General features: G+C 47.4%; 1 protein-coding gene across 2 annotated transcripts; it reads right to left on the bottom strand.

Annotated features, from left to right (window-relative positions):
- Positions 1-2,470: 2,470 nt before the first annotated feature.
- CREB3L1 (cAMP responsive element binding protein 3 like 1) lies at positions 2,471-23,713 on the bottom strand (the record flags this gene model as incomplete). Of its 2 annotated transcripts, none has more annotated exons than XM_083863801.1 (11): positions 2,471-4,775; positions 5,163-5,406; positions 5,858-5,978; positions 10,007-10,106; positions 12,368-12,436; positions 14,234-14,292; positions 15,078-15,227; positions 15,857-16,014; positions 16,938-17,016; positions 18,553-18,713; positions 23,506-23,713. In XM_083863801.1, the coding sequence occupies 11 exons, from the start codon at positions 23,696-23,698 to the stop codon at positions 4,739-4,741; spliced, it is 1,371 nt and encodes a 456-aa protein (XP_083719927.1). In that variant the 3' UTR covers positions 2,471-4,738. The 2 variants fall into 2 exon arrangements, with proteins under 2 accessions (XP_083719927.1, XP_083719926.1); XM_083863800.1 differs by having other exon boundaries at positions 15,857-16,017; positions 23,506-23,698.
- Positions 23,714-24,622: the final 909 nt, after the last annotated feature.

The raw sequence follows: 24,622 nt of genomic DNA, 5'->3' as shown, positions 1-24,622 counted from the left end.
CTCACCTGTGTACCTAGGGGACATGCAGGAGTGTGCCCTGGGTAGGGATTTCCTTCTGTGTGGGTATGGGGACAGTGTAAAGGCATATTGGTATTTACCATACAGACCCCATCCTTGTTTTTGCAGGCATAGGCAGGACATGAGCTTTCTAGGAAGCAGCATTTCTAGTAAAAGTAAAGCTCCATGAAGGTACAGTCACCTTCCCTGGGCACAAGAAGCACCTCCACCCTGCTCACCTCTAAGCCCCATTTTAGCCACCAGATTAGAAAATCAACACGGATTTGTTGAGGTAGGCCAGGTCAGTGTTCATCCAGGTGGTATCACTGTAAACAAGCCCCCCAGTACCTGGGGGGTGTGAGGGGGTGCAACTGCTCCATTTTCCCCAGAAGGTGTTCAAAAGCCCAGGCTTCTTGCCTGGTAGCAGGACCAAAACCTGTTTATCCCATGAAGGATATGTGAGACAACTGCTAGCACATTTCCAAAAGGGGACAGCAAGACGGATCAGGCCAGGCTTGGAGAGCCTGGATGCTCTCCTGAGACTCCTAACAGCACATGTCCTTCTGTAACAAACAAAACATACCCAGCAGGTCACTGCCCCACACTGCCAGTGACCCTCTTGGCAGTGGCAAGCCACAAAACCTAAGTATTTTCTCTTTTTTGTTCGTTTTAATTGGCCTGGTAACAGAAAATTGGGAATAATTTGTCTCTGAAAATCAAAGTCCATGTTCTGTTAGCAGGTTTTTGTTCAGGGCTTGTATGACTTGACAGTGCAGAGGCTTCTGAGAAATGTGACCTCGAATGGGCAGAAGCCCAGCTTGTTATGGCAGAGCTCAGCTGGGGCACTTGGAACAGACCAAACGCAGCTTCATGAGGCTGAAGGTGACTTGTAAAGAAGATGACTCTTGCTTTGCTAATCCTCTCAATCTGCTCCAATTAGTTGCTGTAGCCAAATTGGTAGGTGTGATTGGTTGATGCATTTTGGAGGCATAGTGAGGATCAAAAAGATCCTAATGTGCCTACTTTGAGCAGCTCAGAGATGTCTGGTAGACTGCAGGATTAGGAGGATTTGTCAAGATGAAGGGAAAATTTCTCCTTACTGAAGGGTTCTGATTGGTCCGGCTGCATTAAAAGAGCCAAAGCCTGAGAAGTCTTGCTTTTAAAAGCTTCCCTATTGCACCTGTTTTGGAGTGTGCATGAAGAGTGCAGACCAAAATCTCCCTGGAAGGCAATTCCCAGAGCTATGTCAAGTTTCACAGGGCTGAGCAAAGCAGGGCTGGGCCCTTCCATTGGATGAAATCTGATGAGTGCAGGGAGCAGCTCCACCTCATAGTGGGGGAAGGTGAATCGTACTGAACGCAGGTTAAGAGGCTGCTTTTGGACGAGGTGCTGCAGGGAAAACGTCAGATTCTCAACTCACAAATAATTCTGGCCCAGGAAGAAACTGCAGGGCAAGGTCAGGCATTTCCTTGCATTGGTGAGTAGGCAGGGGAAGGGAGCTCTGCATGGGTCTGCAAAACCACGTCACACTAACCTGCCATGGATTGCACATCAAACTCCCTCTTGGCAGTACAGACCTGGGTCACAAGAGAGAGCTCCTGTCTCTCCCAGACGCTCTCAAGGGCAAGCTCAGTCAAAACAGCAAGGCAACAGCTTTACTCCTCTCCATCAAGAAATTATAATCTGCAGAAAGAGACCTTTGTAAGCCCCAAACCTCACATTCTGCTGTGGCACAGTCCTGCTCTACCAGCCCAGCCAGAGGTGGGAGATAAAGACACCTTATAGCATCTCTGAAAGGAGCTCCTGCTTGGGCTGCCTTCCAGACATGGAGGGCTGACTGCAAGGAGTTGCTTCAATGGCCAAATTCTCATGAACCTGCTTGAAGCTTGCTAGAAAATGAAAACTTGTTTTCTAGACCCCCTGTTGCTTTGTGTTTCACACGAAATCATGACAAATCTATCAGTTTTTGCAGATGTAAAAGGACTATCAGAGGTACAGGCTGACAGCCACGACCCAGGTCGTTGCCCATTTGAGTGCAGTTGCTGCTTTTACAGTTAATGAAAGATTTAGGTAATTTTTCAGACAGGATAGGACCATCATGCTATGAGCTATGTCTTTGTTGTACAGATCCCTGCAGAGCCTCTTCATTGAAGTAGCTTTTTGCTCCTCATATACTTTCTTCTATTATCTTCCTCCTTCCAAGAGGATGATCGTGGTATTTCAAAGGGGGAGAAGAAACAGAGGCAGAAAAGTTCTGATTTGTTCAGAACTGCAGAATAAATGACAATGACATTGCTGCTGGAAATAAAACATGCAAGTTTGTTTCTAGCCCCTGACATGGAGCATGACGTCCCAGTACTGAAGCAGCTTTGCATGTGGCCAGGGAATGGGAGAGGGAGCAGGAGTTGAGGAGCTGTGCATGTGGACTGGCATGACCATCATGCCTCAATAAAAGCACCTGTCAACCCAGGGCTGATGCTGAATCTTTTTATTTTATTTTTGTTTTGCTTCATAAAGCAAATGCAGAGCAAGTGATAGAAGGAGGAGAAAGGGTGGCTTGAAAACAAAACAAAACAAAAAACACACAAAAAAAAAACAAAACTAAGAGGGAAGAAGCAGCTTGCTGGAGTATAAGTGGAAGATGAGCTGCCACAAGAAAGAAGTTCATAGATGCCAAGCCCGCACTAATTCTTAATAAAATACAATACTGAAAATAGGATCTGAGAGTCTCCAAAATACAATATCTTAAGGGATCGGCAATAATACAAAATAAGTTTCATTATGTACAAACGAGTTCTGCTCTTGATCTCTGTACAACAGTGGGAGTGGGAGGCATGAGGACATGCTCAGTGGAAGTGTTGGGGGGGGGAGGAGGGTGTGCTTGGACCCGGCAGTGGTTCTTTGTGCTGGGGTGGAGGTGGAGGGTGGGGATTCAAGTGGTATCTGGTGACCAGTGGGTCCCGTGGGGAGAGCAGAGCAATGCTGAAAGCTTTCCTCTTCAGCACCCCACTGACCACACATGCACGATTGCAGCCAGCTGTGTCCAAATTTTCCTAAATGACTTGGAGGGGCAAAACCAATTTTCAGTAGGGAGAAAAGAAGGATGTGAGGGCCCTTCCCTCACCTCTCTCAGTCCTTGAGCAAGAGCCATCCCATCCTTCCTCAACAGGGAGCCTTCTCCACTCCCGGCCTGGGGGAAGAGGAGAGGCTGGGGCAGTGCAGAGTGAGTCCAGGATGCTTGATGAGAAACAAGCAGAAGAGGAGCCTGCTGTGAGACCTGGCAGAGTGCACAGGGACTTCCGTATTACACACGAGGCAACCTGCCACATCCCAGATCTCCGACACTCGTGTCCCACATTGTCCTTCCATCAAATGGCAGCTGAGGGAATGGAGTGAGGAGACACTTCCGCCTTTTTTCAGGGCTTTTGCTGGAGGAAGAAGGATCAGAAATGGGTGTCTGGGTGCTGAAGAGGATGGCATAGGCTTGAAATGATGTCACTTCAACACCAAACTTGGCAAGACTGGCCTGAGAGGTGGTATGGCAAGAGTTTGCCATCTTTGCTGTCAGCATTTAGAAACAAGAGGTCTAAAACTGTCTTTGGTGGCCCTGGCCAATTCCAACATACCACCTCTTTCTTGACAGATGTACCTGTCTCCAGAAATGCCAGTATGTCCTCAGTGGCTTTCACAACACAGTTGTGCACACAGAGGCTGTGAGGGAAATGATGGCTAATCTGACAGCCCTCCAATGGGTTGTAGATCTCTCCATGGTGGTTCCTAGGAAGATCCCATTAAGCATGAAGCAGAATCAGAGATGGAGAGCTGGGATGGGGGTTGGGTTATGGGAACGTATTTTTCTCACTCCCTCTCAAATGGGGAGGCCTGCAAAATGGAAAGTGAGAAAACCACTGACCTGGTTAGCACTGCACTGTAGGGCCCAAGCTGGGAACAGAAAGAAAAATACCACCCCTGCCAAAACAGGGGTGCTAAGGGTGGGGAGAAGTGGGTTGTTAGGGAAAGTTATTCTCTCTTTCAGAGCTCTGGTTACCAGAAGCTGCTGGCTAATTTTTATGGTGATTTATCTGTCTGGGTCTCTCTCCCCCACTCCGTTTGTGTGCAGATCTTTGCAGATAGTTGGTGTTGAAGTTACGTAGGCATGTCCATCAAGAGAAAACTAGAGCAAGGAAGAACTAGGTTTTCTCTCAATGGAAGCAGAAATATACTAACATATGGAGGGCAAGGAATGAGCTCAAACTCTCCAGAGCCATCTCTCCAGCACCAATATCACCCACTCCTAAAACCCTCAGGCAGGACAGTAAATCCAGCACTTTCTCTCTCCTTCAGGTGCATCTGATGTAGCCAAGGGGTACACATGTGGGGACAGCCCCCTTGGTCTGGTGGCTTTGGGGAGTGAGCTGAATAGTTTGTGGGCTTCCCCTGATTTCCCTCCTCTCCAAGGTGAGCCCACATCCATAGGGTAGTGCTCATTTAAACGGGAGGTAAGGCCAGAGAAGAGGGAGTCTCAGGGCTTCTCCAGATACTTATTGCTGGTTCTGGCAGTCCTGTGACTCCCCTCAGAGAGATCAGCACTAATGGAGATGATGGGGAAGGGGAGAAGCTGAACCCAAGGCCAGTTTAGGAGCGTCTAAATGCAGTGTCCTCTCCTGCCAAGTCCCCTCAGTTGCTTGGTGAGGAGGGAATCCTGCAATCAGACAGACGAGGCCTTGAGGTCCAGCAGCTGCTACAAGAATTCAGTTGTCTCACTGGAGGATGTCTCCCTGAGGAAAAGAAAAGACAAGGCATCAGTCAAGGTTCATTGTAGCCTCCTATGCAAATTCACCTCTCTGTGTGCCCAGCTAGTTCGCTCTGACCAGGATGAACTCCTTCCCCAGGGCACTAAATGGAACACAAACCTGGGACCACGTGAGTCATCCAGCCCTCCATATCTTTATGCAAGTGGGGACACTGTTTTATGGACAAACTTTTGCTCTAGAAAATAAACTTGTTCTTATGCTCCCTGCCAGCACTGGCCTCCTCCAGCCACTGCTCTTAGCTGACTGCCTGTCAGCTGTCCTTAGCTTGCAACAGAAGGGATGGACATGCCTGCTTCTTTACCTTCAGACACCATGCTGTTTTGGGTTCAGAAGGTGGCCCCACCTGCTTACCTCTCACGGAATTGCTCTTTGAGGTCGCTGAGAGTTGGGACAGTTCGGTTCTGGTCAGGACCCCCCTGGATTTTGCTCAAATATTTAGCCGTCTCATGTGTCCTGGCCAGATGAGGCCTTCCCTCCTCAGATTGACTTTTTTTGGCCTCCCACCCCTCGGGATGGTCCATGGTTAGAAAGGAGCTATAGCTCTCTTCTAAGGAGCCAGCACCCTCATCATAGAAAAGGAGGCTCCGTGACTGAACTGAAAAAAAGGAGAGCATTGGTTAACAATGAGGACAAGGTCTGTTGCAATGGGTTTGGGTCATGATGGTGGTTTCAGCACATGCTCACCCAGCCTTGTCCATACGTAACTGTGCAGGATACCCTCCTCCCCCCAGCTTCATGAAGCAAACTCCCCCCTGGGCTCACAGCCTCTTCAGAAGACAACCAGTCTACCCTGGGACTTTTCCCTCATGTTCCTTCCTTTGACACTTGGCGTGTTTTGGGACAATGGTTAGCACAGGATGACAACAGGATCAACAAGGAGCTGTTATGGAGTTTGTACCACTTGCAGATTAGGAATCTTCCCTTGCCACAGCCCCAGCTTCTGGGGTAGCCACAGAGGTGAGGATGCTATGCCTGACCAGGGAGTGTTGGGATAAGAGCTAGAATTGGTTTGACAAGTTGAAATGGAGGAACCACGTTAGACTCACCCTTAGTAGTTGTGTAAATGTCTGGTGCTGGTGTTGCTTTCACTGTCTGTGATGCTGAAGAGAATTCAGGGAGACAGGGCATCAGGGATCCCAGGATCAGAACGAAGCAGAGTGCCAGCACCTAGAAAAGGAGATCAGCACAGTCAGTGCCACTAGCCATGAAGAAACACTCCCCCCACAGCACAACAACATGAGGCTATGTAAGAAGATCTGGTCAGATTGACAACTGGATACCTGTGATCCCCCAGGCAAGGAAGGGGCTTGCTGTGCTAATCTCTGTTGCAAATTCAAGAAGGGAAGTCAGAAACTTCCTCTTGTTGCTTTATTTGGAGTATTTCTGGTTCAATTGTGAGAACTTGCCTGTCATATTGAGGAGAGATAGTGGAAGGCATAGCTGAGAAACAAGCTGAAAAAAAGGGAGACTCAACAGAAGGGACAAACTCTGCTTTAACCAAAGGGAGCCTAACCATTGGCTTGGCAGGAGCTGTTGTGGGCTGTAAAGAAAACAAGCCCACTGGGAGAAATCTGTGAGGTACTGCACACAGAGCAAAGTGAAGCTACTATTCATGCAAGGACAGAAATGACAGCAGAACTGCAGTTGCCTAATACCTGATAGTAAAGATGCAGATTCCTAGGAAAGGGTTAAATTTTTGCTTGATGTGTAGATATGCAAGACCATGTGTCAGTGGTCTGCTATCAGGCAGACAAGTCAGAGCTATTAGGCAGTGATAACACGAGAAAGGTATGTGAAATCTCCCCTGAAATCCCCCTCAGGTAGGTCTGGAGCTATCTTGAAATTCTGCCGTAACAGTAAAGCTTCAGAGTGAAGTGCCAGTGCTGATCATAGGGGGCTCTGTGGAGCTCAGGGAACTGCCAGTACAGAGCAAGAAGGCACACACAGAAAATGGTACAAAGCCAAATTATTGAATACTCATGCACCATGCATGGTCTGTAACTACCTGCTGCCAGCTCAATGCTCAAACTGAGCAGCCAAAGAGGCGATGCATCTGTTGGTGATTTCTACTACCTTTGTATAAAGTAGCAAATCTGTCCTGGGTGGATGCCCGTAGGGAAAGCCAGCAATTGCTTGACTGCTTTTCAGAAGTCACCTATTTCAGAATACCTGTGCCTAAGTAATGCACAGAAGCTGGTACATCAAGGTAATTTTGACCACCAGTGGATTCCAGGAGATGTGGAAGATGAAATCATAACATGGGGATACTATGTTATGTAAAGATGGATTTTAACTGTCCAGACTCCTCATGGCTGGTTTTAAAGTAAGGACATTAAATGAAGGCAGCATCGATGCTGTCTAAGGACATCATATCAGGCACATGAAGAATTTAGAATCCTTATTCAACAAAAACAGAGGAAATAATAAATTCTGAATAGATGTTGCTTGGAATTATCACAGCCAAACACATAACTTGGAGAAAAAGGAGCCAGGCCTGCAAAGTATGTTTTTGCCTTCCAAAATAAAACAGTCTTTTTAGGCTGAGAAAGAGCAATGTACTTAACATCTTGCTTTAACATGGCTTTCAGCTGGGGTTTTGCAAAACAGCACTGTTTTTACTCTGTTTTGTTTCAGGTTAACTCTGATGCTCTGATTCACTTCTAGTTCAAACTCTACAACACTTCATAACAGTAACTCTTGGCTTGATTCTGAGTAACATTCATGTCACAGCTTTTGACCATCTCATTATTTGACATCTTGAAATTGAGGGAAATTAAACTAGAGAAAACTACTGCAAAACCATTTGGAAAGGTGGAGGAAAAATTAATCAAGAAAAAGACATACTGAGAGTGTATTTATCAAAGGGTTCACTGTCAAACTGTGAGGAAGTAGCAGATGGAGTAGCAGAGAGATCTGTTACAGATCTGGCAAGATTCATCCTTTTTAAGCTTGACTTAAATGATGGACTATACCAAACTGCAGATGGGAGAGACTACAAGCAGACTGGCTTTTAGTCAGTATGCAAATTTGGAATGAGCTTGACCATGGGAAGAAGTGGTACAAGAGAACAGTGGGAAGATCTATACAGACAAATGTGGAGACCTGCAGAGAGCTCTGAGGTGGCAGGAGTGATTACCAGGGGAAATACATCAGTGACTACGTGTTTCAGCTGTTCTACCGAAGAGGCTCTGGGAGACCCATCTGCCTAGATGGGTCCACGTCAGTGTTACTTTGTGAAGGGCAAATCTCAGCCCAAGCATTATGAACAGGCTTTCTGGCTGGATTTCTACTGGCCTTCAGGTGGAACACTATGCCCAGCTTTGGGCCCTATACTTCCAAGAAATGCAGGGCCGTTGGAGAAAGTCTGAAAGATAGCTTTGGGAACAAGCAGTTATTCAGTAACTCAGCCTTTGAGGGAAGACTGAAATCTGGTGATTTAGCAGAGCAGACTAAAGGGAGTTGCTCAAAAACAAGAGTTTTCAAATATATAAAATGCAGCTGCACAAAGGGAGATTAAACAGATCTTGCTTACAGGCGGCAGAAGAAGTTCTAGTTGGCTGAAGCTGCTGCAAGGAAGATTGAGTTGAGATAGCAAGAAAGCTTTATCTGAGAAAGATAACACAGCACTGGAATAGTTTGCCTGATCAGGCTGAGGACTGCTCACCACTGGAGGCCTTCAAGAAGTGGCAGTACAAATATCCAGCACCAATGACACAGGGCTAAAGAAGGGTCGCCTGCTCTACTCCTATGCTGCAAGACACAATGATTCTACTATCTGTCATGATAAGGAATGTTGTATTTAAAAATGGAAAATGAGAACTCAGAGGCTTGTGAAAGGAACTGGTCAAAGATAGGAAAGCAAATTACAAATTCTTGAAATGCTTCAAAGCTAAGAAGTCTGAGAGAGTGGATGTGTGGGCTGGGATGCCTGCAACAAAAGGAGCAGCAAGGAGACATTGTTGGGAAGCTAAATTAGATATTATATCAGCCTGTAGCACAGGGGATGTCTGGAAGGCACCTCTTCTAGACTTGTTTATTCCAGGTAGTATCACTGAAGAACTGGAGCCAGGGGTGCTCTGATGAGCTGCTGCATTAAGGAGCAATGAGTCACTGGGCTCAGCTGGGTCACACCCAAAAATGTGGAAAGAACTTGGGAATGAAGACAGAGAGCAGGGAAAAAAAAGACACTCATTAAAATCTAGTCTGACATGGGGGCAGCAAAGAGTAGCAAAAGGTTGAGCAGATTTTGAAAGGAGGAAGTACTTGAAATTACAAAGCAGGGGCTCTGGAACCAAGGAAACTCACTGAACCAGGACCAAAAAAACAATCCCTAAGGACACTGAGGGTGCTGAGAAAGTGGGGCAAGTATACCATCTGTTTGCATTTTGTGACTGCTAACAGTACAGAAGTGATAACCAGATATAGATAACTAACTCTGACAAATTTGTCATGAGCAGCTACTATGACAATCCTGCAAAGACATCAAAGGGGGAAGATTAGATTTTTACTATGGATCAGAATCTTTTCCTCAGCAAAAAAAAAAAAAAAAAGAGATGAATAAGCAATTGACTCTATTTATGGCTACACATTGGCATACCCAAAAGCTCCTCAATGAAGCCAATATTTATTAACCATATTTTATGATCCTCTGCTATGAGGCAAACAGGGATTACCAAAACAACAGACAACCCCGAATTATTATGGCTAGTCAAAAGGACAAAGGGAATCCTGCTGGATTTAACAAAGCCTATGTGCAGGCATAGCAAGAACAGATGCCATTTCTTGCTGATAAACACAAGGTAATGCCCACTGGGATGAATACTTGGAGTGTTCATCTGCCTGCTGAGTTAAACATTAAGCATTACCAGCTCAGCAAAAGGAAACTCTGCCCATTACGATGGAAGCTCAATGAAGATTTTTGCTGAATGGCTAATAGCTAATGAAAAGCAAACAAAGTGCTTTTTTTTTGCCCAAAGAAGAAGGCAGTGATAATGCAGGAATTATTCTAATGTTGTTGCAGAAACAACTGATGTATGTATGACACAGGGCCCAGCTCTGGTGACTATAACACAAAATGAAAGAGCAGATGTAACTGACAACAGAGCTGGGCAGCAGGGAAGAGGGCAGAGACAGGCAATCAACAAAGCTGTCTGGAGAAGCATGGCCAGTAAGGAAGATGGAAATGAAGCTTATACCATTAGACACGTCCCAGTCTGCGTGGAAGCCATTTTATAAGGTCTGGAGACTTTCCCAGCTACCAGAGCCTGAAGCTTCTGTAACTGCTGGAGCAGAGTCCTGTGATAGGAAACAATGCATATCAAAACTTAATAAGGAGGTAGAAGTCAGTAAGTGAGCCAAGAATACCACTACCCACTTCATATTGTACCTTGATTTTCCCTTCTTGTGAAAAAAAGTATCTCCCCTTTCCCGTATATTTCTTAAGCTCTCTGACCAAACAGGCTTGGGAAACAAGAAACGAAAAAGGGTCTCATCAGTGGGTCCACCACCTCCTTCACTATTATCCACTATTATGAATAACCCATTCATTTAGGACTCCTGGGTGCCTACAGGGCCAGCCAGTCAATTCCCAGAGCAGTGGAGAGCTCTGGCATGGAGGCTGAACTTTGTAGACAGGTAAAACCTTTAGCACAGTCTTGCCTGTTCCCACTTCACTCAGAGACACATACTCTGAAGCTCAACCTGTGCCCTAAACTGTGGTGGAGAGAAAAGTAAGAAACAGTTGTGATTCCCTTGAGCTTCTTCAGTCTTGACAAATTCTGCAGAGAGATGTAGGCAAAGCCAAATCTTGAGTTCAGCAATTAATTAATTCTCTGACTGCCCTGGCTGAAACACATGCTAAGGTCTCTCTGCCCCATTTAACCGTGCATGGGCATCTGCACATGTAACACAAAACAGTGGTAGGTGTTAACAAGAGCTACTGAACCCTTCACTGAGCTGATGAAGGAACCTGGGATGAGGGAGACTACAGAGCACACAGTTCCCAAGAGTTGCATATTATTGAAATGGAGACTATTGCTGACTTTCCTTCTGGGAGCACTGACTGTTCTCCACAAGTATATTTGAGCTTTCATAAAATGCCAGGTCCTGGAGCCAGGAGATTGCAGGCGAATCCTGGCTTTATCCCTTTCCAAATCCTGTTTTGCTCCCTGTACACGTGGAGAGAAGCACAGTGTGTCCCACTGGCAGTGCACAAAAACCAAACCAAATTAGAAAGAATACAATGTGTATTTTAGGGAAAAAAATGAAATTCTCTTGGCTTTTAGGCCAGTCTCCTGATTTTTCAGGGTGAGGCTCACTTTTTCAGCACTAGGGCTGCCCACATTACCCGGAGAGGCTGGGGGGCAAGATGTGCTCTGTGCATGAGAGCAGCTGGGTAGCTGTATCTCTGGCAGACAGGAGACCTCTGGCTCTCACACACCTCAGCCAGACCATGCCTGGCAACCCCCAGTTCCAGCACCAGTGTCAGGCCTGGAAGCCAAGGTCACAGCACTCATGTCATAGGTGGGAGGGCAGTGTGCAGTGGAGCCTCTAGGAGTACTCCATGAACTGTCATGGCAGCAGAGGACTGGGTCAGGAACTAGCTCTCTGGCTGTGGTTTTCACCTTCAATTCAAGCTGATATAAATGGAGCTATAGAGATAAACATTCCCTGGAGTTTACCCTGCCCTTGCTCACATCTGTTATGCCCATAAGGGGGCAGAGCTGGGCTCTCTTCTAGCTCCAGCTGTCCATCCCCACTTCAGGGTGGAAATCTTCATTATTTGCTTCCAAGGAAGCAAATTCCTGTGGTGATTGGTTGGCCAGCTCTGCATATTAGAAGTGCCCACCAGAGTTTTGAGTGAGGAAACTCAGAGGCTTGGGTGAGAGAACTTTGGGGCTGTGGGAGCAAGCTTGCTCCTTTCAGGTGAGCAGTAGCAGCAGATGACACAGAGATTCTTTGGGATTGCTTTACCCAAAAGAAGCTGAGAAAGGGCTGGAACACCACATGCACAAGGAATTGCTCTGGATTTGGTGGGAGATGGGATCTCTATTTTTATTAGAAGAATGGGCTTTCCTTATATTCATCAAGTCTGTTCAGCTTTCTCAAGAGAAACCTGAAACAGCCACAGCATGCCCAGGGCTTTGTATTTCTCTGAAGAGCTCAAAAGCAGAAACAGTGGGGCTGAGAGGCTGGTGTGAGGGGCCTCCCTTAATACCTCTGCCCTGGAGAGAGACAGAGCCCTGGAGGGGAATGAAGAAGGCAGCATGAGCCCAAAGGATTGTACAGAGAAGGACAAAAAAGATATGGGAAACATGCCTTCCCTCCCTCCCCTCGCTGTGGAGTGTCCTGGCGTCCCAACACAAACATTCCAGGCTTGCTAACCAAACCCAGCTGCCTCATTGCTGTCACGGGCTGAAAACCAGCACCTCGCCAAGCAGCACCCGTCCAGGAGCTGGGGCTGCTTTTCTCTTCTTGTCCCTCTGCTCCAGCACTCCTGACTTCCCTTCCTACCCACCCTGCCCCACCCACAGAGGGTCAAGTCTAGCTTCTCTTACCTGTTTGCATTTTCTAAGGTCTCCACTTTTTTCCAGAGTTCATTGTTTTCTGTTGTGTATGTCTCTACCCTATGGGAATAAAACCCACAGCCAGTTAGTCACAAAGGCCAGAAAGTTTATGACAATGCAATCCTTGCTTTTTGTGGGGTATGGAGGCTCAGTGGCTTCATCCATCACCTGCAAATATGGTCTTGAAATCAAATGGTACTTGGCCCAGCTGACTGCAGCCAGCCTCAACGGAGCTGGGATGAGACTGCAGGTGGACAGTTACATGTGACAGTTCAGGGACTTCTGAGGGTTGGGAGAGACAGGAGCACCTGGTTACAGGCAGGTCAAGTCAGGGCAGACCCAAAGTTATGCAGACATTTCTATTACTTCAAAACCCCCCTAAGAAGCATGAAAAAGGGGGAAGGGGACAAAGTCAAACCGCTCCCTGAGAACCTGCCCTGGGCTCTGCGCCCTGGCTGTGAAATCTAGGCCGTTCTCTGCAAATGCTGGGCGAGCTCCGACTGCAGGCACTTGAGGGCAGCAGAGAACCTGCAGGCTCCTTCCCACGGCTTCCGACAGGAAAGTGGTTGGGCTGCAGCTGGGGCATGGGAAGGGGAGCGCCTCCAGGTTGGGAGAAAGGTAAGCCAGAGACACAGCCTGATCCTGCTGGAGGTTTGCAGCACAGCCTTTGAACCAGGCTTTCCGTGCAAAAACTGGACTTCCAGCAAAAGTGTCAAACTGAATGGGGAAGGGCCCAAGTAGAGGTTTTGACAAACCAGTTTTTTAGTAAGCCAAGCTGACCAAAGACATGTTCTAGTAAAAAAAAAAAAAAAAAATCACTGAATGCTGCTTTTGGTTCACATTTAAACCTGGCATTGTTTGAAAGCCATCTGTCAAAGCAATGCTCTAGCGTAACAAACTGCTGAGTACATACAGGCACCACAGCCACATCTGGGGAGGAGGCCCCAGCACCAAACGCCCTGGACCTGCCCCTTGAGCGAGGTCAGCCAACTCTCCAGCCCTGGCCTGAAGGTCCCATACGGGACACTAGCTGGAGGTGATGTGCTCTGATACCTGGACATACCCATGCACACTGAGGTGCCTTCAATCATCTGCTTTAATTGAGCATTTCTGTGCAACTAGAGAAGATAAATAGCATCAGGGAGAAGAGTTAATTAAAGTTGGATTTGGGTTTTTTTTTTTTTTTTTCCATTTGCTGATCTCAGATGGTGTTAGTAACTGGGAAGGAGATGGTAATTATACAGAAACATGAATTTGTGCTTGGATTCCAGCATTCTTCTTTGCCTGGGAATGCACATTAGGGGTTGCTAGTACAGGAGTTATTTTCTACCCAGTCAGAGTCATGTGACATCACCTTAAGCTTATGCCTGTCATGCATAGGAGAAAAACAAAGCTAATGCAGAGAGTGGGAGTGGGGGAGAGTGGGGAATAACTGTAATGCAAGGTTTTTCTTGCTGTCAAGTGTTTGTGGGTCCACCTTCATGGGAAGAGAGGAGGAAAAAGCCATGATCAGCACCCTCAGACAGCTTGCCACTTAGGGGACAGACAAAACAGAAGCAACTTCTAGTGGGGAAACCCAAAATCCCACCTTGCTGGCAGCCAGAATAACCCGTGTTTTGCAGGGCATCGGCCAAATGAAGCAGTTGGAAACACAAAATTTCTTGACCGATCTTTATCCCACAAGAGGATTTCTAGGAGGGAGGAGAATAAGGGCAGGATTCCAAACCAAACTCCTGGGCACCCATCCTTGCAAGGAATTGTATTTTTTGAGCAATTCAGAGACAAAACACTAGAAAGGAGAACTTTGCATGGACAGGATTCCTTTTTACAAAGTAAGACTGAGAAGAAGAAACTTACTTTTTCTCTAGACATTCCACATACTCTTTCTTCTTCCTGCGGCTCTCTTGAGCAGAAATCTGTGAGGGGAGCAGAGAGGAGTCAGTATCATAAGCCTCTGGACATTTCTTTGTGGCTCATGCATCTTGTCTGTTTCCTGCACACACAGCATCCTAAACGCAAATGGGGAGTTGCCTTCCAGTCTGCCATTCCTGCTGATCTCTAGTGCAAAACTAAGGGGGATGGATGCTGTGGGTATGCAGCCTTCCTTGGCTTGTAGCCTGCAACCATTTGTTGCATTATACTCCTCACTGCTGAGAGCATTTTTAGGGTTTCGTTCCACTCCTTTGACTCACATGGGTATGTGCTGTGGCCATTTGGGCTGATTCTGCCCCAGGCCACTTCTGAGTCACTGGGTGATTAGTTCAGTCTCTCCAGTCTCTCCGGTGTTTCTCCCACAGGATGCCTTCTAATCCCAGTCCAAAGTCTCACAGCCTCTGCCTGGCTAGTGAACGCTCTGCATCACCCATCCTGCACCATGCAATGGTTTTGGTTTCCCCCGTCCTTGCAACAAGGCCTGACCAGAACAGTTTGTTTGACCTGTGGACCCTCTCCCATGCCACACACCCCCAGGAGCTAGGCTGGAAGCCACACTTCCCAGGTATGGCTGTATGCAGAGCACACAAGCAGAGATGCCCCTTGGCACCATTTTTGTGGGCTGGGAGGCTTATGCTAGTGTACCAAAGGCATGGTCCCACCTTTCTGAGCTGCAGTACAGCTGAGGAGGTGAGGGTGACTATAGTACTGGTCAGCTGAGGATGCTCTGGAATCATGGGAACTGCATTATTACATGTTTTGCAGTCACCTTGTTCTTGATTTTCCTTCTGACCCTCTTCAGTGCTTTCTCCTCTGCTTTGGTGAGGGGCAGCTTGGTAGGAATTGGGTAACCCTCTGCAATCAATGTGCGCTTCTCCTCTTCAGTCAAGAGCAGTGGGCCAGAGGTCCCTTGTAACTTCTGAAACACACAGAGAGCATCCATCAGGGTCAGCAAGTTCTACCCCAGTGAGCGTCCTTAAAGCCTTGCAGAGCAGCCAGAGGCTGTACACATCAAAATAGAATACAGTGCTGCCCACTGCCACCAAAAAATGCAGGGCAGTGCTCTTTTCTACTCTCAACCTGATCCTGGGGGCACAGTTCAGCAACTCCTTTCCTCTTTTACTTGGGAGGGCATCTAGTTTACTTGGGAGGCTGGTTACACACTTGCACTGCAGGACCCTGCCAACAAACTTCTGGGCAACAGTTAAAATGGTCTGGTTATGAGAATTCTCAGTAATTCCTCTCTCTCATTATCCTCCTCAGAAAGTCCTCTTAGTGCATAGGCCACTTCCCAAAGAATAGATGAAATACAGCACCTGCTAAAACAAGGTAGCTGCTGATAGATACACATGATTCATTTTGCCTCTTCTCACTCCTGTGAGCACTTTTTCTCCCCACATCCTTGTGCTAAGACATCACATTGCCTTGACAGAGCATTTCAGCCTAGAGACCTTACCAAGGGCAGGAACCTCCACATAAGCCTTGGAAATCCTACAAACCCCTCTGAGCAGCAGGAAGCCCTGTGTCCCAGCCCTGCTGCCTCCTTACATGTGGTGCTGTGAGGAGAGGTGAGGAGGAGATGGCAGTAGAAGAGCGAGCAGCAGGCCGGGCTGGGCTGGAGGGAGGCAGGGACCGAGGGCTCTGAGATCCGTCACTGTCGCTGCCGTGGCTGCTGGGTGGAGTTGGAGGCATCTGCACCAGGTCATCTACTGAGGAATAAGAAGAACAGGTCAATGGCTCTCATGTCAGCCTGTTGGTGCAGGCATAAGGCCCTGCCATAACACAGGGCTGAAAGGAGAGGGTGATGAGTTTCACAAGATGGGGTGAGTCTGAGAAAAAGGCTTGACTGAGCGCTGCCCAAGACAGAGGTTAGACTGACCTCAAATGTGCTAAACTAGGAACTGCAGAGGAGCTGGCAGGGCTTTGCCAAGGAAAGGTATTGTAGGACAGGTATTTACAAAACAATAAGGTAGTCCGATGTCAACCAAAATGAAGTAAAAAGCCCATGATGTTTTGCTCCATAGCCTGTTCACAAGTACAGGAAGCTCTGTGTGAGAAAAGCTCTTCCAAAAGCACTGCAGGGCTAACACACTTGCCAGCACACTTGATCCAGCGGGGCTCCAGTCACTCACTTGTTTTCCAAGCACTTGAAAACTGTCCCCACTTTGTACTGGAGAGCCCTAGGGGCCTTAATGGAGGTGGGAATATGCCTAAGGAATGTGTCTCTGCGGCAGTGGGAGTTCCCATAGTGCTTTCATTTGTGCATCGGCAGATTTTCAGATGCTTGGGTTTCTTTCAAATTAAACTGGATCCTGAATTTCCTGACTTTCAGATGGTTATTTTTGGATAGCTCTACAGTCTCTCTGAGGATTTTAAAGGCACTCTTGCATATTTCCAACTCTGAAGTAGCCTGTTTTGCCTGGGAGTCCCTGTCCGAACAATTTTGTGTGTGGCTCTTGATGCAGACACTGATCTGAGTTAGAACAGTGCAGTGCCCACTCTTCTATTGTTCTCTGCCCCACTGCAACCTTATATGCACAGCTCTGACTTTAGGTGTTGTCTTTCCACTCTGTATAATAACAATCTATAGCTGAATAATATAGGTGACCAGGAAATTCTATCTTCTTACCTGTAGGTACATTTAGAAACTGGTTCACTTCTTTGGGTTCAGCTTTGATCACAGGTGATGGAGTCATTTCTATAGGAATCTATGGAAGAGAAGCAGAAAGAGCTCTTGGCCACTGCCACTTCCCCTGCCCAGAGGGCTCCCACCAGTTCTGTCCACAGCCACTGCTCCATCTCACAGCTCTGCCCCAAAGGAGCCTCTCACCACGGAGGAAACCAAGAGTTCAAACATAAGCCCCTGAAGTCTCAGTTGCTGGGCACACAGAGTGCAAACACATTTTATAGAGGAAGTGGCACTGGCAGATGGATGTGCTGCCAAGCAATGCACTGAGCTGAGTACCTCCAAAAGGGAGATGACTTTTATTCTTGGCAATTCTTCCTCTGATTGACCCAGACAGTGTAATTTAAACCAACCCCTGCATTATCATGGGAAGTCCCTCTTTGATCTGCCTTGATTATAAATGGGAGTATAGAGGTCGTACAGACACAGAACAACCCCCCCTGTCCTTTTCATGTGATTTTCACCAGGACCACTGGGCAACTGTTTCCAATCGGAGGGGACGGAGAGCTGAATAAAGAGATTTATTCCCATCTGCATTATGCTGCCCCTCAGCCTCCTGGCTTGCCAGCCCCCAGCCCACCATAGGGTGGAGTTTTCACACTAAACAGACACATTGCAAACTCCTCCAGACAGTAAACACAGCTGAGAGAGCACCATGGTATGGCTGCTGAGCATACACAGCAGAGATTAGAGGGCACAGCAAGTTCAAGCTGTGTAAATAATAGAGGAAGTTTGTGCACAGTTTTGGCTGGAAGAACCCATTTGTTTTGGATGGTTGTTTAAATGGGAAGATGTTCAACATGAGTGAAAAAAGGAAGTGAACCCCAGAGATGCTCTATTGTTATCTACTGAGCTGCTACAAGATAGGAAAGGTCTGTGTGAGACTGGTCAGACCTTCTCATCCAACACAGCTGGACTCAAGGCCAGCTGAACTAAGCCCTCAACTTACACCCACATACCAGTGGCATAAGTGAACATCCTTCAGACAAACAGACTTCTTAAGAACCCAGATACGACCAAAAGAGTTGGCCCCTTTTTACACAGAAATAATAAATCCTGCTGCTTCATAGGAACAAGCAAGCAGGACCTGGAGTGGGACCAACATTTCCAGTGAGCAGCTACAAAGAGTGAGAGGCCATGTGACAAGTCCAAAGCCATGAAAAAGACAGTGGCAGAGCAGGGGTCTATATGCAGGAATAGTGGGATCACTGGCATCACATTAATTGACACTGTTCTCTGAAAAATGAAAATAAGCCAAGAGTGGCTACAGAAATACTGGCAATTTGGAGGGGACAGATCTCCAGTGCAAGCTTAAAGCTTTTGGCTTTTGTGCCAAGGAAACATGCTTATATTTAACCAAGATTGTAAAGCCTCCTGCGCTGCCATTTCAAGAGGAGAATGACAAATGATGCAGGATCTGGGCTTTGCAACACCCTCTCCTGTCTGTTCAGTAACTAAATCACCTTGCAGGACCCTGCAGTCACATGGCTGGGTCTGCATCACCAGGGGTGCTGCTGTGTGAGAGCCCAGGTTCCCGACAGATTTTAGATGGGCTCACCTCCTCAGGCAGTGGCAGTCTCTGCAGTGGGTTGAGGTTCAGCACTGGTATGGAGCTGGCAGGTAGCTGGGACTCAGGCAGGTCTAGAGGCAGGTTCTGTTCCTGTTTCACCATGATGGAGCAGAGCTTGGGCCCCAGTGACCACACTCCATTCTCCAGCTCTGAAATATGCACAACATGAGAGTCAAACTCCAGCAAGAACAGGGCAAGGCAAAAAAAAAACAAAAACCAAAAAACAAACATGCAGACAGCTTCCTCTGACTGAGGAGGCTGCCATTCCAAGTTTAGCACTGTCACCACACAGGCATGTGCAGGCCCAAACACAGAGTACAAAAGGGAATGAACCCCGGTGTGTGCTCCCTGGTGTGTGGGGAGCAGACAAGACAGAGATAGAGGAATTGTGTCTCTGCTGTGCTCTGACTGTACAGCCCAAGCTCTGGAGGACAGCTGCAGGGTTTCTTCCCCCAGTAATGTCTAGGTCTCATCCTCTGGAGCTTATTTATATTTTGGGCTCAGTGAGAGGAGGATGCTGGGCTGTTGCTCCTTAGGCAGCATGGCCAGCATCACAGAGCTGCCAGGTGTGTTACCAAGAATAGCACCATCTCTGTGCTGGAGAGCTGGTGACAGAGCAAGCATGATGACAGTGAAAGGCTGACAGTGCTGCTTTGGCCTCCTGATGATGTTGTGCCAAGGGCTTTGCTGCATGACAGAAGAGGAGGAAGATCCATTCCTGTGGAAGGAAGCCCAACTGCAGCACCTGCCTGTGAGGCTGCTCCTACAGCTGCTCCACTCAGTTTCACCTCTGAGACTCTCTTCTCTACCCTGGGCTGCTCAGGGCACTGCTGTCCACAGCTGTACCCTGCTGCCATTGCTTGCAGAGACAAGAAGCAGCAGTGAGGGAAAGGGAGAATCTGAAGAAAACTACATGGAGCTGTGGGGGCATGCTCCCCTTGCCTCCTGCCTGCTCTGTCCCATGCGCGTCTGCTCTGTCCCATGCGCGTCTGTGGTGTGAGCCTGGCTTGCCAGTGGGATTAGAGATCCCAGAAAAATTGCAGATCAGATAGGAACAGGACTGCTAGGCAGGAGAGCTGCCTGGGCTCTGCTCTAAAGTTTTGGTCTTTGCTCTTCAAATATTTCAGCCTGCCAAAAGGCTACTCCTAGCTGGCCTGCAGCCTGCATCCTCCTTCCTAGTCCTCATCCCTTCCCTCTCCCTTTTTATCTGACATATCTGAAAATACATTTGGCTCGATACAGGACAGATTATTGCTAAGCGTGTCACCAGAGAGAGCTCCAGTTGCCTCCACAAGGCCACAGTCTGACTCACTCTCTAACCTCTCTGCACTGTGCTCTGCATGCAGCACTCTCAGTCAGGCCCAGGGATGTTGCCTAGCTGTCTGCTGCCCAGAGTAGTTCTGCAGTGCAGGCCTCAGTCCAGAAGATGTCCTGGTAAGAGGAGAGAAGGAGAAACATCTTTCTCTGCTCCAGAAAAGCCTGCATGAAGAAGAGTACAAATAAGTAGCTGTTCATGTGGGAGCTGCCATCTGATCTAAGATCTTAGAGGTACGTTAACATTGTCTTTGCCCTACTCAGTCTCTGTTGTCTTCAGGAGAGGCCAGGGCAGAATCCTGCCTCTGGCCTTTGCTTGGACAGAGTGGTGTTAAAGCCCAGACAAGAATTATATATGAGAACACAGTGTTGGCCTTGTCAGTGGTTGTTTTCCTGTCTTTGGTCTAGCACCTTATTTCTGCCTAGACAAATCTCTCTAGCAGGTGTACATTCCTTCCAGCTGCCTCTGTGACTGGACATCTTCAATCACAGACAGAGCTCCTGTGGCTGCTGCGTGTGTCTCAGCTGCATGTGCTGCTCTCAATGCTGATGGATTGCTTTCTAGAGCTTCCCACAATGCAGCAGGGCTAATGTCATCAGACAGCATCTCAGGCAGGGATGCACTGTACAGCTGAGACAATGCAGAGCCTACTGAGCAGCCACAGAGTGGATTGTGTTTTCTCTGTCCTGCTAAGCACACCGAACCCACAGCTGGTAGTGAAGTCCCAGTTACCCTGGTATGCAGACAAACCCCTTCTGATGGAAGGAGGCAAGGTGTAACACAGCCACAAGTGTTTGTGTCTAGAAAATTTGGACTGACTTTTGCCTTTCACAGAAATGAGGGACCTTGAGAGATCTTTCAGTCTATCCCACTGCTCTAGGCAATTTCAACTAAATTGGTGTCAGTCCTGATGGATGATTCACTTGAACCTACCCCTTTGAAAAGTGCTGAAGAGTTCACAGCTTCCCCCATTTCAACTCTTTCTGGTTTTGCTATGCCCACTGTGGGAACATTTTGCCTACTGACTACTCTGAAGTTCCTTACTGTCATTTGAAGCCTTTTCCTCCTCATGCCTTCTGTTGCAAAGATCTGCATTTCTCTTTTTCTCAGATGTGTGGGGTATCCTCTGTCTGTGAGGGCTGCTGCTGAAGCAAGTTACCAGACAAGGGAGAGCAGACCACCAAGGGCTCTCCCCAGTCAGCCCTGACTCAGTGAGAGAGCAGCCTTCAGTGCTGTCAGCCCAGACAGGCCAAGGAGCAGACACTCAAATAAGTATGTACCGTCCTCCCATTTCCTGTCTACATTCTGACCCTGTTCTCTTTCCCACCCTGGGAGATTCATCTGGGGAGTGATTGTGTTACAGAATCAGAGACAAATAAGCCATCAGAGGGTCAATGAGGGTCTGAGGAGTAGGCATCCTGTGTGGACACCTCTAGGTTCTGCTGCCTGAGAGGATGTTTCAGAGGTAACACTGTAACTCTGCAGATTTCACTGTATGTTGGTGGGTGAGGCATGCCAAGATGCTCATCTCTGCTCTTGATACTCTGTACCTATTGGGAAGAAATATGGCTGAGAGAAATCTGTAGCTGCCCAGGGTTGAGGAGATGAGGCAAAGAGCAGTGAGAAAGCAGGACATGTACAGGAAGGCAGGCACTAACCTGAGTCTGGTCCAGTGCCCACTGTTCTGCACAACCCTGGCTCCCCTTGCTCCTGGCATCAAATCACATCCTGCAAAACTCAGGGCTGGTACTGAGAAATGAAGCAGCCAGTCTGTATGCACAAGCCAGACTCCACTGATAAGCAGGGTCACAATGCACCCAATGGCTTGTCCTAGCTGACCTATGTTAGTGGGAACCATGTGGGAAGGGGCAGGATTTGGAAGAGTTTTGGAGATCTGCATAAAAGCTGGGAGAAAGCTGATAAAAAGCAAGCCACAGCCAGCTCCAAGCCTAGACAGAGCAGGGGCATTCCTGAGGAGCTCTGCAGACTGAGCAGAGCTTGCTTAATGTTAAAGAAAAAAACATTTCTGGGTCATTAATTGGAACTGAATGTCTAAAAGGACTGAGACTAGATGGAACTGTGCCAAAAGGACTGTACAGTGTTGCAAATACTGGACCTGACTCAGGGTTTCACTAGAATATGACTCACATACAGTTATGAGCCAAAAAAGCCCTGGAAAGATGACCTGAATTATCTAGCTGCAGGACTGGGTGCATGGATACTCCTATACCTGCCATCATAATGCTAGACCTTGCTCCCTTATAAAACTGATCTGCACTCTCAGGGAGCAAGTGCCAGGCCCATCTCAAGCTCTCCTGGGTTATGCACTGTGCACCCCGTGCTGGCCTCTGCCCAAGGATCAGTGTCACACTCCATTCAAGAGAGTCAGGGTCTTGCCTTTGAGACATGACAGCTGAAAGAAGGGCATGTGCAGACACAGTGGAGAGAAGAAGAAATGGTGCTAAGTGTCTCAGAGAGGAGTCCTTGAAACTTCATGCAGGCTTCATGCAGGCAGTCTTCATTTCACTGCTTTCGACAAATGCATTCTTTTGACTTCTCTCCTTCTCAAGTCTTATCTCCTCTTACTCATTTTCAGGGGCAAAACAGAGTTGTGTTTATTTGTTCACACTGGGGTTTTTTTTTTTTTTTTTTTTTTTTTTTTTTTTTTTTTTTTTTTTTTTTTGTTAGTTATCCCCTCCAAGACTGTACTGGGGTTAAAACTAAGGAAAAAGAAATGCAAATTGAAAGCTTTTTTGATACTAAGGCAGAGCTGCTTTGCCTCCCATAAACCTCTCTCCCAGCATCTTTCTGAGATGCCCCTAAGGAATGTGGCAGATGGTTGTGCCTTTTCAAGGACCAAAGAGGTAGGAGAGGCCAGCCTTCTCTCCTTCTGCTTTGGCGTTTGTACCAGAAAGCTGGGATCATTCCTAGTCATGAGAGGGAAGCCTCTGTCCCAGGTCCCCCTGTTGCTCAAAGGAATAGCTGTCTTCTGTGTATACTGAGCCTGTGCCACTGCTTTTTCAGGCAGCCTGGTGTCCATCAGCTGTTGGGACACCCACACAATCCCACAAATTACAGGACTCTCTGCAAGGACAGCTCTAAAAATACCCAGCCATCATAAATTATCCTGAAATGAATTGTTTTAAAAATAAGTTTTGAAATGACTGTTCCTCTATGTCTCCTGCTAAAAAATCTGCTGGTAAAGAAGCCACTGAGCTTTCCACATGTACCAGCACTGGTTGCAGCCAGAGACTCATGCTTCCTATGTGCATGCCAAAACCCTGCTGCCTGATGCAAAAACGGAGCTGGATCTAGGGCACCCACACCCAAGTTTGCAGGGTCCTAAAAAGACATTGCCTATTGCTTGCCAGAAGCTGGCAGCACACACAGCCCATTATCATCCTCGTAAATAACAGTAAGCCCGGCAAAGGAGTAACGTGACTATCAGAGCACAAATGGAAGGGAAAAATGTGGGCTGTATTTGATCGCAGCAAATCAAATTCTTCCCTAGATCAGCCATGTGCAAGTCCAAGGAACAGCCAGTTTGTCCTTATATATGAAAGCCAGCCAGAGCCTCTGCTAACAGGTGTGCCCAAAGCTGTGCAGTGTACACATCTCATGCTCACCGTTAGCATTATCTTCAGTCTTGACAGGCACAAGAGGGCTCTGGGGAGCAGAGTCTCCACTGAGGGAATAGCTGTGCTCTGCCTGGATGCCTGGAGTGGGTGGATCCAGGTCCATGTCCAGCAGAGGATTCTTCTCAGCCAGTACTGGGTCATCGAAGAAACTGCTGAAGAGGTCATTGGAGAAATCCTCCATGTTGTCAGAGAAGTGATCCAAGTTCTCTGAGAAATGCTGAGGAAAGATGAAGGGAGAAAGAGCATTAGTGTCAATTCCAACAGGGATCTGAGAGCCTTCCTCTGCACTGAGAGTCAAACCTCAGCATCAGCCCTTTTTGCATGGCAAAAAACAGTTCCTGTTTCTCACCTGCATCAGTCTGACAAAAACGACTTGAATTAAGATAGAAAGGGATGTGGTGCTGTACATCACTGCATGTTTATCTATGCCACAAACACCCATGAAACTTTTCTACATTATCTTATCTCCCCCTTCCTTTGTATCTATCAGTCTTCCAAACATCATCTCACTGCGAAAACAAAAAAAAAATAGAGTACAAGGAAAGAGATTCCTGTGATGATAAAATGTAAATGTGGCAGAAAGTCGTGGTCTTCAGCACCATGATAGACACTTTTTCATGTTCTCTGCCAGCAGCAATAGGTACATTGATGCTCCAGAGAACATCAACCCAGCTGCTGATTTCTATCAGAGAAAAAAGATCAGTTGGATCAACATAACAGGAAGGCCCCCTGTTGTATTTAATTTCCTCTGGGATTTAACAGCCTCTCTGTGGACCATATGAGGCTGTACTTCAGCCAGATAATGCCTGTGAAATTCAGCTCCCCGATGAAGTTTAAACACTACAGATGGGCTGTTAACAACAAACAATCATTCCACTAATCATTCCAGTAACAGTCAGTAAATCTGGCCAGTGCTGCTACAGAGCCGAGCTCCTGATGCTACAGAGAACCTGCTTCCTTTGAGGCATATCCTCCTATTCAGAAGTCAAATCACTAACTTTTCCATTTGCTACAACAAAGCATTAGTTGGGCAGGGAGAAAAATGATGGCTGCCAAACACCAGCTGAAAAATTATCCCATTTGTTGGCAGATTGAGGCTTCTGGC

This window comes from Zosterops lateralis, assembly GCF_965231275.1.
Source record: "Zosterops lateralis genome assembly, chromosome: 6".
Lineage (NCBI taxonomy): Eukaryota > Metazoa > Chordata > Aves > Passeriformes > Zosteropidae > Zosterops > Zosterops lateralis.
Note: the sequence above shows the minus strand (reverse complement) of the source record. Positions and strands in the feature narration are given on the sequence as shown.